We start from the raw sequence: 18040 nt of genomic DNA on the forward strand, positions 1-18040 counted from the left end.
AAAAACAGAATATGTTTCTATTATAGTACAATATTAAAGAAGTTTAAAACTTAAGGATGTTTAATAAGACTGAAAGTTCATTTTTTGAACAGTGATAGTGAGGAGCAAGGAGAGAGTTTTCACCAGGACATTAAAGTGATGGAAAAACGCCACCAAGGCTGCTGGAACACCAACATGATGGGGGCTGGAACACCAACATGATGGGGGCTACTGTTGGTCACTTCTTCAGCAAGCGACTCATCGTGGAAAAAGCTACACAAGAAGCTTCAAAGAAAAAAGAGAAAGAAAATACAAACCGATTCCAGCTGACAAGTGAAACGTCTATTAACACATATCGTTGTTTTAAGTATCTTACTGTAAACACAAACCATGCTTATGTTGTAACAAAGCATTTCATTAATTTCCCCATTTACCATACAGCAGAGGATTTTTATATTATGTAATAAAAAGCATATTGCTTGAAAACTATTGGTGATACAAAAAAACTAAGGCTAGATTTGAATTCAGCTCATAAAAATTTACAAAGATCAGCTATCATAGCAAAAAAGTTCTTTTTGTTTTTAAAAAAAAATTGCTGGCCTGTATATTTTTAAAAAAATTAATATTGTATCAGAAAACATGCATATCTCAATCTAAATATTTTTCTTACCCTAATGGGACTCATTTGCAGTGAGTCTGTCTGTCCAACAGAAAGCCAAATATCAACAAAGATTTGGACTACTGTCTCACTCCTCCATATATCAACAGGGTCATTTTGCTGAATGACGCTTGATGTATGTAATGATGTTGGCGTGTTTGTCTGATTCAGTACAGACTGACGAAATATGGTTGGAACATCGGCTGGTCTGCAAGAGAAAATCAGTTTGCAACTATTCATATTAGAAAGTCTTAAGAGTTTCCACATTGTGCTGACATGTTTCATTAAGTTCAAGCTGCTTTCAGCTAGACTGCTTTTAGATTGTATAATTTACTACAGTAACTACAAACTTTCTTTTAAACTTTATTCATCACAAACAACTTTTTATAAGTTTTGCTGATATGCATAATGTAGGTCGTGTATTTCGAGTCAAAGAAAACAAACTTAAAATTAGAAAATAAAGGTAACATGTAAGAAGTTGACTTGCTAACACTACCCACTAGCTATAATCATATTTTATTTCATCAGTCAATAACACAAAACACGCACTGTTGAAACTTGGCATCAGAGCAGCATTGTCAGTTTTCCCAAGAAAGCTGGTAAACAAAACCTTGGATACCACTTGCTCTCCACTAAAATCTTCAATACAAGTCTGGTTTGCCTGCCAGTGGTTTCATCTAGAACAAAATATACTGGATTGTTGACTACTACTCATCTGATTTGTGACTTTCTCCATATAGTGGCTGAACTTTCTTGAAGTATTCTCACTGGAAACAGACTGAATACTTCTTCAGACAGCATTTCAGAATGGGATGGCTGAACATGGAAAGGGGAATACTGCATTCTAGAAAGCAGCCAATGGATCATAAAAAATTCATTTCTACTTTTTGAACTTTAAGAAGCCAGTGTCTCACTAACAAATTGCTGTCTCATTGTGCACTTCCTTATTCTAGGTGTGTTTTGCATTTTTCACACTCTGCTGAACATAATTTTTTTGGTGCATTTAATCAACTGTGAGTGAGACATTGCAATTGCTATACATCCCTCACCCTGAATACAGTCATTACTAAACTGTCTAACAATAACACACATTCTCATATGTAAATGCACCTTGCACAGTGACCAGTGTGACAACCACTGCTTGAACTGACATATCAAAGTAATATGCTTGCTTGCAACTTTTTAAATTTACTCCTGTAAAGATTAGAGATGGACATACTTAGTTCGATTGGATGTTTGTTGTTATTGCTTAGCCCACATTTTTTTTACTGTATTATCGATTATTTTTCTCTTGCATAAATCTCCCTCCTTTCCACCAAATGGTGCTATGATGACAGTGTCTTGGGTTCTTAAACTATTTCTGCAATAAGTATTATGGTGCCTTTTTTTAGTTCTGTTGGTTCAGTGGTTGATGTGTAAAACAAAGTTTTTCCAAGATAAACAAATTGCTAGAAAGATAAGAATGTTCCCTTTCATTAGATTATATGTGAGTTTGACGAGGAGGCAGCCAACCAGGAGACAGAAGATGAGCTGTTAGGCGTATAAATGCCAAATGGGATATCCAATAAGGCTGAAAGTCCCTGATACAAACGTATGAGCATTTAATATGAAGAATCTAAAAAGTAGATCTAATCTCAACAGCATGATTTAAAGTGATTGGAAGCATAGTGTCACGTAACAGTCATATGGTGCCATGTCTTGGTAGAAGTCTTTCAAATTAATGTCACTTTGGCTACTTCTGTGTCCCAGAGGCCATGGCACCAGTTTTTCCAGGCAGTCACCCATTCAAGTATAAACTAGGCCCACCATTGATTATAATCGATAATTGGGTGACAACCAGTGGCTATATTGAGGCATTATATATAAACTGAATGGAGGGAGGAAAAGAAAGGGAGGGGAGAGGATCACTGCTGCCAGCTGTATCGGGATGTTATGTAGAATCAGCAGTGATGAGTGAAAATGTGTGCCTGACTGAAATTCGAACCTGGGGTCTCCTGCTTACTATGCAGGTATGTTAACCACAGTGTCATCCGAGACACAGCATTATCGCGATCGCATGGCCATTCCACACTCCTGTAAAACGCCACCTAACTGCAGTCACTGTTCATTTCCTCCAAGTTCGCTACTCCGAGATTACCACAGGTCAGACGTATCTGTGCATCTGCACTGAAGAAGGTGGATCCATTGCCCAGCTAGGTGTATCAATAATACGAATGCGTGGTATCTGATCTTTTGTACATGTCCGAAGGAACAGGCACCACGCATTCATATATTGAGGCAGTCAATGTAAAAGCACTTTGGGAGAGAAATGGGTACTTTGCAATATTCTACGAAAAAAGTATTAACAAAGAATGAAAGTCTGGCGATGAAATATTATTAATATTGTAAGTTCATTACTGATGAGACAAATATTTATTTTCAATCATATAATAAGGGATGGAGGTAGATAAAGATTGTTACAAAATATACTCACCTGGGAGGGGGGGGGGGGGCGGGGAGGGGGGGGGAGCTTATGCTGAAAAAAGGGTGTAACAAAATCACAATAATGTTTAGTGCATGGTTTCTTTGCATGATAAGTCATTTACAACCATTAAAAAATTTGCAGCACTTAAAAATAATAGTGCCACTATTTACATACCGGATTTCTGAGCATTTGTAATACACACTTAAAACAGTAATTTATTTACAAGTTTAACAACAGACTCTAGCACGCTGCTCAAGATTCCGAGAGAGGAACCAGTCAAAGAATACAGAATTGTAGACTGTCCTCAGTCTAAAGCTACACATGTGATAGTATTTGAAGATGTCTGCACCTATAAACTCATATTTTATAGATACCCAAAAATCATTTCCATCCATTCACAGGAAACCCAATTTTTGAAAAATCTGTTGCAGATTATGGATGCATGAATTAATGACATGGTGGATCACGCTGGTGAAGTGTTTCAACAAATCCTGGGCCACATTCCTACAAAGACAGTTAGACAGCTAATAAGGCTTCCAGTTTGTTTTTATGAGTATCCTTTTGTGCAGCTTTGTTTTTAAGTGCTGCCTTACCTAACAGATATATCCAGATTATGAAGTGGTCACAGGAGTGCAAATCGCCAACTACTTCCCATTGAGCAGTGTGTGCAAGAGCAAAATGGCAGCTGTCAATAGAGTCCAATCCAGTAACAGTACCAAAGCGAATGCTATGTTACATATTCAGTAGATGCTGGAGTCTCTCTGGGGCTGGTAATAGCATAGATCTGTCATTGATGGTATGTATCTAAATCCACATTCTCAAATAATGTTGAGAGAGCAGTATAATGAGGTTGTCGAGAGCATCTGCACCCATTTTTTTACGAGGGGTCAAATAGAGGAAACATACTATTGCACCTGCATTGTTGTAATGACAGAGGTAGAAAACGAGAGAGTGAGTGAGCCGTGGGTGGCTCATGTGCCTGCCATGATGTATTTTACACCCTATTTGTAACGTACTTCCACCTCACCACGTTAATTTAAATTACTACTGTCAATGAGTTGCTGCTTTGCTCAATCATGAGCGGTGCTAGCAGCGCGTATATTGATATATCCCCTCTCGTAGTATCTTTGCTTGACTGCTATTACTTCCCACTCGTTGTCTGTTGTGAGTTAATCGCAGTTCAGGTTGCGAGTTCGGTACTGCCAGTCAGTTGGAACACGTCTGGAGCGCAGTCGGGACCTGCCTGACCATTGCCGCCACAGATCTTGAGCCGGGACGCAGTCTTGGTGGATCGTCGTTGTCGTCCTACTGGACAACGCGTTTTGGCTTGCCGATCGTTCGTGAGTCAGCTCTGTGTGTGCGTGCGTACATCGACTCCAGCTTTGTCTTCGTGCGTGCTGAATTACTGTTGCATATCGTTCAAGTCTTCGTGCAAGTGTTTGTCAGGTTGTGTGTGTAGTTGGTGTTAGTTCCACTGACAACTATTTTAGATGTCGGCATTCCGAGGCGAGTCGGTCCATTGTTGTGGACGAGGGAAGTTTCCACGCGGAGCAGTCGGCTGGGGCCGCTGGCAGTCCCTGCGAAGTGTCGGAGTGTGTGTGGAGCTGTCCGAGTGCTACAAGCTTTGTGGTTCGCCGATTCAGGACGTCTAAGTTGAGTAGTGGTTTCAACCACCCAAGCCACGCCTATTCATGTTGTGGTGGTTCGCTTCGGCGGTTTGCTGTTGGGGAGGTTTTCCGGTGTGCAACACCGAGTGGTTCTACTGCTGAGATTTAGCCGCCATGCGGTGCAATTAACTAGTTTGGTCGACTACGATTTGAGTGCACCAGTGGAATTTTGTCTTGTGGCCGTAAGTGTTCTGGTTACTTGCCCTGGGCACTGACGTAAATTCAGGCAGTGTTCTTTTAAGTGAGTTAATTATTAAAGTGTTTCAAATTCAAGTGTACCAGTGGAATTTTCTGCCTAATGGCCGTTAGTGTTCCAGATACCTGCCCTGGCCACTAACGTAAATTCAGGCACCGTCCTTTCCTCACCTGTTGTCGTTGTCCAACATGGTGTGTAATTTTGATAGCTAATACGTACTCCATTGTGGATTATCATGTTTGTTACATTGCTGGTTGGAGTTCTCATGTACTGATTGAGGGGAAGTAAGTTGTTGTGTCGGTCGGTCGGTCTGTGGCTGCCCCCTGGTTGGGTTCCAAAGGATCAAGTATAGTTGGGCTCACCACCTGTTTCACCTAAGTGAATGAGGGCAGATTGACCTCCCTGGAGGCCTTCCGAGTGCCACCGGTGTTTAATTATCTGTTGTCAGCTATTTTAAATTTTAGGCTTATGGTTATTATTGTTTCTTAAAATTTTGCTAAATTAATTTTTAAATTAATCTTCTGCCTTTAAAGATTATGGTAATATATTTTGAAATTTTGAAGTTTGATAGTGGCCCTCAGCCATTTATGCTGCACACTACATATGTTGCCTTTTGGGTTTTAAATTATTTTATTGCTATCTTAATTTAATTTTGATTTTTTTTTTTAAGATTTCTTGTTAGCCTGTTGCCTTTAAAGGTCTATGGTAATATATTCTAAAATTTTGGAAATTAATTGTGGCCCTCAGCCAATTTGTATTGCACTTTTCGTATGTTGTTTTTCGAATTGTTTTATTGCTATCTTAATTGGATTTTTATCTAGTTAAGATTTCTTGTTGGAGGCTTTCAGCCATGAAGGAGTTGCTAAATTAAAATAAATGACAATTATAAGCAGAAACTGACCTCAACGACTGGCCCTTTCCACAATCCTATTACCTGATCTGCCCAGTGGGTTTAGCGGGTGTCTCAGTGAGAAAGGGTATGCACCAACTACAAAACTGGCTATCAGACATATAGCCTTCTGTCCACTCATTTAGTCATTCCTGTGCAGGTTGTATCACTTGGGATACAAACGTAAGATAAGTTAAAACTTTCGTTTCTTGTAAATAGAGAAACGAAAGTATTTAACGTTACAAGTTTGAATTCTGTATGAAGCCTGAGCCTGTTAACATTCCACTGTAAAGGTGGGAAAGCTAGAAGAGCCTGCTTTCGCAGTTTTACAAGTGACTACTACAAGCGACATTTACCATTTGTTGTTGTTAAAATACTGCCATCTCAAATATTAGCTGAGTAGTTTCTTTACAGTGTGTGATTAAAGAAAAAATAAATTTAATGCAAAGGTTTTCGTTAGATTAGTTTCAATGATTTGCGTATAGGCCTAACTCAACATCAATGCCTAAATTTACTCTATTCAGTTTCTTGCAATCAGTTGCATTTAGAAAAGACACTTTAAAATTAGTTTGTATAATTTTGTTTTGTTCGTGCTTTTGTAAGTCATGAATTGCAAGCAGATCAACTATAGTCGGTTGAACATATAACACATCAGCCTCAGTTGCAAATAGAAACCAATCTTTACCTAGGTTTCAGCCAAAATAATTTGGTATTCTTCAGAAGCTATTGACACTAACTACTGCATGTCAAAATTTGGCCATATCAAGTATAAAACTATAGCACCGTAGTAGCCAGTCATAAGCCTACATTACTTAGCTGAAGAGAAACAACAGTCTTCACTGTGCGGACGAGGTCGGTAGGCCACGAGAGCTGCGCCGGAACTAATCGCAGCGAGCAGCTATGTACAGAGTACCACTGATGGTCGTGCTACCTTTATGTTAGGAATTGGATTAACATAAGCATTAAAACTGTTAATGATTTAAGATGTAACCGAACTTATTTCTGAGGTGAATGAGAACACTATACACGGATTTGGAGCCCATAAGAAAGACTAGCTATTACTTGGCAAAATTATTCCTCAATTTTGAATACATTAGATTCGACTACAGAAAGTGAAGTCAGGCATCGGCGACTGCAAAGGCAACGTAACATCAGGTCCAGTGAAGCAAAGGTGGAAACCTTCAAAACAGTTCTTATTTCTCAATTGCAGTTGGTCATTAAGTAGGTTTTCTTTATCACGCAACAGGTGTTTAAAGATTTGCAACTCCTAAAGGATGTCAAGCCTAGTGCCTTTAGCTTCGCAAATTAATAGCTCTGTGTTATTTAGGATTGGGAGCATGGGCCAATTGAACAAGGTGCTCGGCAAAGGTCGAGCCACGCAAGGCATCACCACTTTTCATGGGTAAAGGTTCTTTATATCTACTTGAGATGGCTCTCCCTGTCTGGTCGATGTAATAACTCGCGCAATCACTACAGGTGATTTTGTACACCCCAGAATGAGATAATTTGTCATTAGTATTCTTTAATGAGTGGACCAAGTTCTTTTTGAGGCTGTTATTCGTAGAATGGACCAAGTTCTTTTTGAGGCTGTTATTCGTAGAATAAGCAATCTTAAAGACGTTGCTCTTTAAGAGTCGCCCTATTTTATAAGATGCTTTGCCTATGAAGGGAACAGAAATGAAGCTAGTGGAGTTATCCTCTGGTGCGACATCTAGTGTAGATCAGGTCGCAGTTTTTTTTACCTGTTTTCTTGTTAAAGAGCTGTCTCACAATTTCTGGTTTATATCCATTATTATAGGTGATAACATCTAGGGTTTGTAATTCGTTCTCCGTTGTGTCTGCTGAAAGAGGAAAGGTGAGCGCAGCTCTCGCAGCCTACTGACCTCGTCCGCACAGTGTGGCCTGTTGTTTCTCTTCAGCTAAGTAATGTAGATTTATGACTGGGTACTACGGTGCTATAGTTTTATACTTGACGTGGCCAAACTTTGGGATGCATTAGTTTAGTGTCAATAGCTTCTGAAGAAGGCCAAATTATTTTGGATGAAACCTAGGTAAAGATTAGTTTCTATTTGCAACTGAGGCTGACGTGTTATATGTTTAATTATCGCAGTCGCTGACGGGGCTGCACGATGTTAACACTTCTTAAACAGTCAGTTGCTGTTCATAAAAACATTGATGCTGTGCACAAAATAACTGTAGAGGATAAGTATGTGAGTTACCATGAGATGGAGTCATCTTTAAAGTGCAACTCCTATGCTGTGGCTGAGGCAACTTCAGTCATGTGGCTATAATTACACGGCTGTCTAATGTGACTCCTTTAATGTGACTGAATGAAGCCATTTTGAATCATGTGTGTGTGTGTGTGTGTGTGTGTGTGTGTGTGTGTGTGTGTTGCATGACTCAAAGAAGGTGATTAATGCTTCTCTGCTGACCAGCAAGTCTTTGCAACCACAAGCAACCTAAAGGATTGTTTTTGCAGTTTGCCTTATTTTCTGAGAATTTTGCAGTTACAAACAAATGATTCACAATTCATCAGACTAGTGTGGGAACATCCAAGCTAGTGCGACTGTTAACATGATCAAAACAAAAGTGTTAATGTATGGATGGAAATTACAGTATATTTGTCTTATTGATATATATTAAAAGGGAAATTAAAACACAATGAATAACCTGTACTCCAGGAGCGACTCAGCAGTGCTTCTGCTTGGTGGTAGCAGACAGCATGGGACAAGATGGAGCTGTTGATGCTTGATTACAGGTTACTCATCATGTTTTACCACCCCTGTTAATACATATCAATAAAATGAATATTACACTAGACTAATCTGAGAATGCACTATCGAATAGGTACGTAAAATTCCACTATAAAAATAATTTTGTTTGTAAAGGAAACAAACTGACACTTTCTGTCTAAACTGGCTATTGGATGAAAGACATGATGAGCAATATTTGTTTGGGCTGACTCCAGCTACACAGTGCAACAGCATAATTGCAGACACTTCCTGATATACCAGACAAAAAGTGCCCACACCTTCAAAAGTTCTTGACGGATTTGTTCAAATACTTAGATGCTGCTCTAATAAACATTCAGGCAGACATAAGCTATACATATATATTTTAATATATATGGCATATAAATAACTATATAATAAATCAAGGGTGAATATTTATAAGAGCATCTTCATCCTTTCGAATAACAATGATTTCATTAGCAAACAAAAGTACATTCAAGTACTCCTTATTCATTTTCTTAAATTCTTAAACCCATGTGGCCTCTGTCGACCTTGAGAAGGCTTTTGACTGTGTAAGACATGATAGCCTATGGAAGATTATGTCTGTCTGCGGAATATTCTTTTCACCTTATAGAGGTAGTGAAAAATCTTTCCAAAACTACACATATTGTAATAAACACAGGTGGGAATAGATTACAAGAATTAATTATGAACCAATGTGTTAGATAAAGGTGTGGAATATCATCTACTCTTTTTAATATTTAGACTGACTTCTTTCTTCGCAGATGGAAATGTAAAGTAAATAAAGGAGTTAAAATAACAAATGACGAATACCTGAATGTACTTTTGTTTGCTGATGACATCATTATTATTCAAAAGAATGAAGATGACCTCCAAAGATCAGTATATTAGCGGAACAAAACATGAAAGAGGTAAAACTTTAAAATTTGTAGCAATAAAAACAAAAATAACCACATTCTGAGGAAAACATCCAGTCAGATCAAAAACTGTTTGCGATAATTCAGTTTCACAACAAGTGTGTCACATCTTTTATTTATGCTGTGCTGTAAGTTTTGATTTTGACTCTGATATTGAAAATAAAATACACAAATTTCAAGCTGTCTGTGGTATCATTAGCAAAACACTGGGCCATAAACTACAATAAGAGAGCATCATGAAATTCTATAAAATAATGACGGTTCCTGCGTTATCCTATGGAAGTGAAAGCTGGAAGACGAGGGGGGGGGGGGGGCGAAGGGAGAGACCCAATAGCAGTGATGAGGTTCCTAAAAGAAATGAAGGGCTACACAAAAAGAGACATGATTAAAAATGGATGTATTAGAACAGACTTAAATATTTTCAATACAAATGAAAAAATTCAAAAATATCATGAAGATTGGAGACAACACCTTGCGCCAGATCACAGTATTCCCCAGAAAATCCTGAACTATAAGCTGAAGGGGAAAAGAGATATCCGAAGACCTCGAAAAAGATGGGAATGATTTTGTTCAAGAGTAGGTAATAGCCTAATCCTTGAAAGGAAGATAGTGATGAACATATAAAGGGCAAACTTAGAAAGTATCTCTAGGAGCTCTTGAGCTATTTACTTGAAATTTTTACTTGGTACACTAACAAGTATTTAGAAGAAAATGCTGTGGTGTGAAAATGTGTGGTTTTGTTTTCTTTCTTGGAGTCAGTTTTCACTACAATAGCGGGGCATTTAACTGTCAGACAAATTTTGCCTCACATATATATAATTTAAAACAAAAATGGTTTACACAACTATGTGCTGTTTTGTTTTCTTCCTCACAGTCAGTTTTCACGGCAAACAGGAAAGTTGTATTTATGATTTACTGGCTTACGATTATAAAACTACTGCAGAATCTGAAAAATCTGAAGTTTGCAGATTAAAATTATGTGAAATACTGTCAATGAAGCTGTTATCCTCACAGATCCAGGAACAGAAGAGATGTCTCACACTCCATGCACCAATGATCCCAACCATTTACCCATTTATTCTAAGCAATGTCAATTCCCAATCAATGAGTCATTGGCAATAACAATAAACAAGGCTAAAGATCAGAGAGAGACGAAGAGAAGATGGACAGAATGGTGGCACAAGATGGATAATGAGAGGGTGAAAGAGGAGATGGACAGAGAGAGATGGAGGGAAGAAATGTAGAGAGATAGAGGGAGGAAGAGGAGATGGACAGAAAGAGGGGAGAGGAGGAGAAGGAGATTAGGTTAATCCAATTCTATATATATTTAGCAATTGCGAAACACTGCCGGGATCACTAATTGCAGTTTACAGTATTCGTAAAACTTACTTGCAGAACCCAAACAACATTCATAGATTTTTTAATTACACCACAGTCACCTTCCTTCCCATACAAACCATGCCTTTTTTCCCCACATGAACCAATATCTTCACCCACCTCCTTAGTCAAGATTGTTAATACAAGGATGTGTGGTGGCACTCATCTGAGAGGTAAGTCATTTTGAATCCTAGCAGTGGCTGACATTTTCATTTTCACTGCCTGTATTTGGCCAGCAGAGGAGGAGAGGAGAGTTGGTAGCGTATAATTCCTTATGATTCTTTGTGTCAATGTCCTGTATTAAATTCAGAAGCTCTCTGCAATTCTCATGAAACGAGGGCATGTGACACTTTTGATTGTGGTCCATCCATTGGATGCAGTCATTAAGCTTGGTGGCTCCCTTGGTGCTATTCAAGAGATGTGGGCTATGTGCTGGCTCTGGGTTTCACGCTCTTCTGTCTTCATCTTCATCATCATCATCATCATCATCATCATCATCATATCATCATCATCATCATCATACAAACACTAACATATTCTACACTATACATGCACCCATTATGCTCACCTACACTCTACAAAGACATACATGACAATTCTCATATATCTGCATGGAAAGGGGTGAATAAGCATGGAGGAACAATGTCCCTTCCAACAAGCGGCTGACCATGCCCTGTGATCTGTATCAACCAACAATACCATACAAACTTTTTTTAACTCATATCTACCATTATACAAATTTGCAGTTAGCATTTACAAATGCAAATCAGGCTACAGAGAGAAAAGATCTTGTTGTTGAAAAATTAATAGTAACTTTTGGTCAGACTAAATGTTCTAATATGTTTGCCATCCACTGATTAAAGGTAATATTTTCCTACAAATTCTTTGGGTGCACATGTTCATTAACTATTTTTCACAGTGTGTATTATGTTAACTCTGTGATAAGTGAAATGCAAATGACAACTTAGATGGGCAACTTTCTCCGCATCTAAGAAGCAGGGGAAAAGGGAGGAAATAAATTAATCACTAAAGTCTTCAAATATCACAATTATTTTCTCATGTATATCAAAAGGCACAATATTGTCTCTTAACTTAAATAAGTATTATAGGGCATGTTACCTTTGGTGTTGTCTGTAACATCAATTTTAGAAGGTGATTTTTTTTTTTAAGGTATGTGGGTTAGTGTGACAAAATAAGGTAACGAAAATGAAGAACAAAGATGTAAAGAAGGAAAATTCAAGAAAAATGAATAATTAATCCTATGACAGCCCTAGACGAGCTAACTGGTCATGCTCCACAGCCCTACAGGTGCTCTTGGAAAGTGGACATGTGATCCCTCGGATTTCATTCAGTGTTACTGAAAAATTACCTCTGGCTTCCACGATGACCACTGGTCGCTGTTGAGGGGTGCAGATGTGCCACCCCTCGACACCTGAATGCTGTTGACAAGTTTAAGCATACATCAGAATTTCACCCCATATCACAGTAGATTTTCACAGTTCTGGTTGCTAAGATTTGTTGGGATACTTCGTTGTGATTTTGCTTTGCTGCATTCCACTTTGCTTTATGATACAATGTTCATTAGGACTGGCGTCAGTGTTTTTTTCACCATCCATTCCACAAAGGAAATGACAAGGCACTGTAGCTACACTGAGAAAGAGCTCAGTGAGGACAAACTACACTCCGTTCATCGTAAGATGAAACCTGATGTGAACAAACACAAATGCGAAGAGCTCAGTGAGGACAAACTACACTCCGTTCATCGTAAGATGAAACCTGATGTGAACAAACACAAACGCGATGGTTGGTCAGATGCCATAACACACATGCAATGGTGTTGTTACGCTCTTTGAAGTAGGTCCTACTTATGTATTAGACACATTATTACTAAGTTACGTTAAATGAAACTTTAAGATATTCTAATGTATTAACAGCCATGGAAGTTTTTCTTAATCTTACTTTAGCTATGTAGCTTTTATTTCAAAAATCATGTACTGTTGTGCTCCGATTGTCGAGCCGTTAATATGCAGTATGAAAATGGCTGAAACTGATTCTTGTTCCGTAGTGAAACATGCGTATGGAACACGGTTAAAAAGTGCCGAGAAAGTGTGTTCTTAATGTTTTTGATAACTTAACATAAAAAAAGGCTTTGGAGTTTTACGAGGGACTGTATTCAGTTGAGTTGAGATGAGTTAGTAATATACGTTGGATATATAGTGGAATTGGCAGCGCAGTAGATGGATAATTGAGTGTAGTTCATCTATCGCTGGTTCATGTCTCGCCTTAGTCATATTTATTTCCTTTCAATCTGAAATACCTATAACTCATAATTGTAAAATTCATCATCATTTCTTATGAATAACACGTCTTATTTCTGATTACATATTGCATGGAAAATTCCTTTTTTCATTTCCAATATAAATTCTTAATATTCAATATTTTATGAAAGATTGTTAATAAAGGTTGCTTAATTAAGAAAATATAACAATTTAATTTTTAGGGCAAAAATTAGAAACCAAATGCTCTCTATTTGGACTATGCCCATTGTTTTATGCCATACAAATTCCGCATTTTTACATTTCCCGCTGTGCCATTGCAATGTGAACCCAACAGAACTGATCTGGAGCCAAGTTAAGAGATTTGGCCCGAGGAATAACAAGGCTGTAAGCTGCCAGATGCACTGGAACTAATGCACACAGCTTTTTCATGTCACTGCCGAATGTTGGTGGGATACAGAATGAAACATCATAAAAAAAGAGGAGAAAATGCGGCGCCTGGTTAGCTTTTTAGATTCTGTTGTTGATCGACTCGTTATCAATGTAGCAGATGACAGTTCCGGAACTGAAATGTATTTCTTGGATTTGGATAAGGAAGGAGTCAAGAGTTTACCAAAAGACTGACTGTAATTAACACATTCAGTGGCTTCAGTATTCAACAATATGGTGAAATCCCAGCAGTATGCTTTTGCATCACACATTACTCACTCACAAAAATTGTTGTTGTTGTTGTGGTCTTCAGTCCTGAGACTGGTTTGATGCAGCTCTCCATGCTACTCTATCCTGTGCAAGCTTCTTCATCTCCCAGTACCTACTGCAACCTACATCCTTCTGAATCTGCTTAGTGTATTCATCTCTTGGCCTCCCCCTATAATTTTTACCCTCCACGCTGCCCTCAAATACTAAATTGGTGATCCCTTGATGCCTCAGAACATGTCCTACCAACCAATCCCTTCTTCTGGTCAAGTTGTGCCACAAACTTCTCTTCTCCCCAATCCTATTCAATACTTCCTCATTAGTTATGTGATCTACCTATCTAATCTTCAGCATTCTTCTGTAGCACCACATTTCGAAAGCTTCTATTCTCTTCCTGTCCAAACTACTTATCGTCCATGTTTCACTTCCATACATGGCTACACTCCATACAAATACTTTCAGAAACGACTTCCTGACACTTAAATCTATACTCGATGTTAACAAATTTCACTTCTTCAGAAACGCTTTCCTTGCCATTGCCAGTCTACATTTTATATCCTCTCTACTTCGTCCATCATCAGTTATTTTGCTCCCCAAATAGCAGAACTCCTTTACTACTTTAAGTGTCTCATTTCCTAATCTAATACCCTCAGCATCACCCGACTTAACTCGACTACATTCCATTATCCTCGTTTTGCTTTTGTTGATGTTCATCTTATATCCTCCCTTCAAGACACCATCCATTCCGTTCAACTGCTCTTCCAAGTCCTTTGCTGTCTCTGACAGAATTACAATGTCATCGGCGAACCTCAAAGTTTTTATTTCTTCTCCATGGATTTTAATACCTACTCCAAATTTTTCTTTTGTTTCCTTTACTGCTTGCTCAATATAGAGATTGAATAACATCGGGGAGAGGCTACAACCCTGTCTTACTCCCTTCCCAACCACTGCTTCCCTTTCATGTCCCTCAACTCTTATAACTGCCATCTGGTTTCTGTACAAGTTGTAAATAGCCTTTCGCTCCCTGTATTTTACCCCTGCCACCTTTAGAAATTGAAAGAGAGTATTCCAGTCAACATTGTCAAAAGCTTTCTCTAAGTCTACAAATGCTAGAAACGTAGGTTTGCCTTTCCTTAATCTTTCTTCTAAGATAATTCGTAAGGTCAGTATTGCCTCACGTGTTCCAGTATTTCTACGGAATCCAAACTGATCTTCCCCGAGGTCAGCTTCTACTAGTTTTTCCATTCGTCTGTAAAGAATTCGTGTTAGTACTTTGCAGCTGTGGCTTATTAAACTGATTGTTCGGTAATTTAATCAACAATTATGAAAAGGATAGATTGCTACACACCTTAAAGATGACACTCCGAGTTGCAGACAGGCACAAAAAAAAAATTTACTATTACACAGTAAGCTTTAAGCTGAAGCCTTCTTCCTGAAAATGCCAACACACATTTTTTCCTATGTTCACTGTACACACTTTCTTTTTTTTCCTTTTCTTTTTTACACAAAATGTCTATACCTTTTTTACATAGTAAATTCCTATCATCTATGTGTAGCACTTCTTTTTCAGCATCTTTCAACCCTTTGATGCTGTAGACATGCCTGGTACAGACCAAATTGACTGCTAGATCATTATTGCCTGCACTAAGTATCATGTGTTTGGCTTCTACCTGGACTTGGGAGGAACTATGGGAGGGACCAACTTGCATGCGGAAGGAACGAAGCGACAGAAAATTTTGAATAAGAATCGGGAGCGGGCCCCTAAGACCCCACCCATTAAGCATGGTGAGAATGTGATGCTGCCATTTTGTGTCGTATGCCTTCCGCATGTCGAAAAAGATGGCAACCAGATACTGACAGCAGGCAAATGCCGTACGGTTGGCAGACTCCAGGCAGACCAGATTATTGGTGGCAGAGTGGCCCTTATGGAACCCACCCTGAGACGGAGTCAGAAGGCCCCGAGACTCAAGTAGCCAACTCAACTTCCGGCTCACCATGCGTTCGAGCAACTTGCACAGAACATTGGTGAGGCTAATGGGGCAGTAGCTGTCCACCTCCAGTGGGTTCTAGCCAGGTTTCTTGCCGGGTCCGATATCCTCATCAATTTTGGGGGTATGTCTCTCAAAGGAAGTACCTTGGGAGCACCATAAGAAGCAGTGTCCCCCATCAAGGACGTGGGTGGAAGAGTCGGGGCGGCCCTGGGAGCCTACTGGAGGTTTAACAAACACAGGGACAGCTGTCGCCAATGGGGACGATGAAGTCACAGTCACAGCATATGATGTAGTCATTTGAACAGGATGAAGTTGTTCATATTTCCTCTTTGCATCTTGATAGGTGAGACTGTCCAGGGTTTTTATCTCCATTATATGCCGCTCCCTATGGAGAACAGTGCAGTAAGGTGAGCAGGGCGAGTGGTGCTTCCCGCGGTCGACAGTAGTGGAAGGAGACACACACGGAGCACCTGGGTGCAGAGGATGACTGCAACCCCTGCATGTAGCACTAGAGGTACAGCGAGATGACATGTGGCCGAACATCCAGCACTTGAAGCACCGCATAGGAGATGGTACGTATGGTTTCACGTCACAAGAGTAAACCATCACCTTGACTTTTTCAGATAACAAGGCACCCTCAAAAGCCAAGATGAGGGCACCGGTAGCAACCCTGTTGTCTTTGGGTCCCTGATGCACGCACCGGACCAGGTGGACACCCCATCGCTCTAAGTTGGCGTGTAGCTCCTCATCTGACTGCAAAAGGAGGTTGCGATGGAAAATAATAACCTGGACCTTGTTAAGGCTGTTATGGGGTGTAATCGGGACAGGGATGTCACCCAGCTTGTCACAAGCGAGCAACAGCCGCGACTGGGTTGGTGAGACCGTTTGGATCAAAATCGATCTGCTGCACATTTTGGACAACGCTACCACTTCCCCAAACCTACCTTCAAGATGGTCGACAAAAAACTGGAGCTTTGTTCCTGAAAGGTCGCTTCATCAGTCCTGCTGCAAACTAGGTACTGAGGTGAATATGGCTTGCGAGACCTGGTCGCCCTACAGTCCTCCCAAGGTGTGGCCAGGGAGGGGAACGATCAGGAATTGTTGTAGGTCACAGCATCAAAATCATTCCTTACTTGCTTTGAGACTTCTGGGGCTGAGCAACCACCAGCTTCATTCAATTTAACCCGTTTCATTGCGCATCATCAGCGCTGATGCCACCCACTGCAACCAGGGGCTCTCCCCAAGGGCACCACCCAGCCTCAGCAAGGGCCACCTGGTGGGATGGCCTATGCCAAGAGTCCTGGTGCCCCAGAAAGGAAGGGCATCTAGTCCTTGGCATACGTGGGGAGGTCTCAGCTCTGGCGTCAGCAGTGAGATCCCTGTGTTGTCAGGGGGCTACCACCAAGAGGGTACATGACAACCCATCACGACGGACTGGCTATCACGCTGGATTTTGGGTGCAAAAATGGTCCAGAACTGTCGTGGGCGCGAAGGATGGGTCGAAGCAGGAGACGAGAAGTAGGTAATCCATAAGACGTTGGGTGCAAAGCCCGCTACACGACAATAAAGAGCATGCAAGATCTGGGGGCACAATGGACAAATAAAAAACACCATGTAAGGCGTCATTCCCCAATTGGCACACAGTATAAACAAAAATTTGGAAAAGGTGCAGGTCAAATCTGAGAGTGGACCGTCACAGAAAAGTCGAAACGTTGGAGACTCCTTTTAGTCTCCTCTTATGACAGGCAGGAACACCATGGGCCTATTCTAACCCCTGGACCTTAGGGTGGGGGGGGGGGGGGGGGGGAGATCGAATTTTCCGCAGCACAAAATATAGTTGTAATGACTTGTTCAACCACAACATCGATGGCACCACGTGGGGGAGATTCAACGGTGAAAGCAGAGGTGAAGGCTACCCAGTCTGCCTAGTTTAAAGCCCATCTGGGTAGGCAACTGTGGGCATGATGCCAGGGGAGTGACAGGAAGATGGGGAAGTGTCACTACCACACAGGTCGTCATGTGCTCTGCAGTGGAGAGATGGGGAAGTCCTGGCTACAAATTGATAAATCAATGGCTGAGTAACTACCATGAGCCACACTGAAATGTGTGGTGACCCCAGTATTTAAGAGGCAGAGGTCGAGTTCGGACAGTAAATTTTCGACATCTCTGCCACGGCC

At 40.2% G+C, this 18040-nt stretch overlaps 1 protein-coding gene across 2 annotated transcripts in view; it reads right to left on the reverse strand.

Annotated features, from left to right (window-relative positions):
• The window catches only part of LOC124602067 (sphingomyelin phosphodiesterase 4), a 200969-nt gene that overhangs the window by 150393 nt on the left and 32536 nt on the right, over window positions 1-18040 (reverse strand). For both annotated transcript variants that reach the window (XM_047136294.1, XM_047136293.1), the window contains exon 5: window positions 650-845. In XM_047136294.1, coding sequence (XP_046992250.1) covers window positions 650-845 — 196 coding nt within the window. The remainder of the gene's footprint in view (window positions 1-649; window positions 846-18040) is intronic.

Source organism: Schistocerca americana, chromosome 1 (assembly GCF_021461395.2).
Source record: "Schistocerca americana isolate TAMUIC-IGC-003095 chromosome 1, iqSchAmer2.1, whole genome shotgun sequence".
NCBI classification, from domain to species: Eukaryota; Metazoa; Arthropoda; class Insecta; order Orthoptera; family Acrididae; genus Schistocerca; species Schistocerca americana.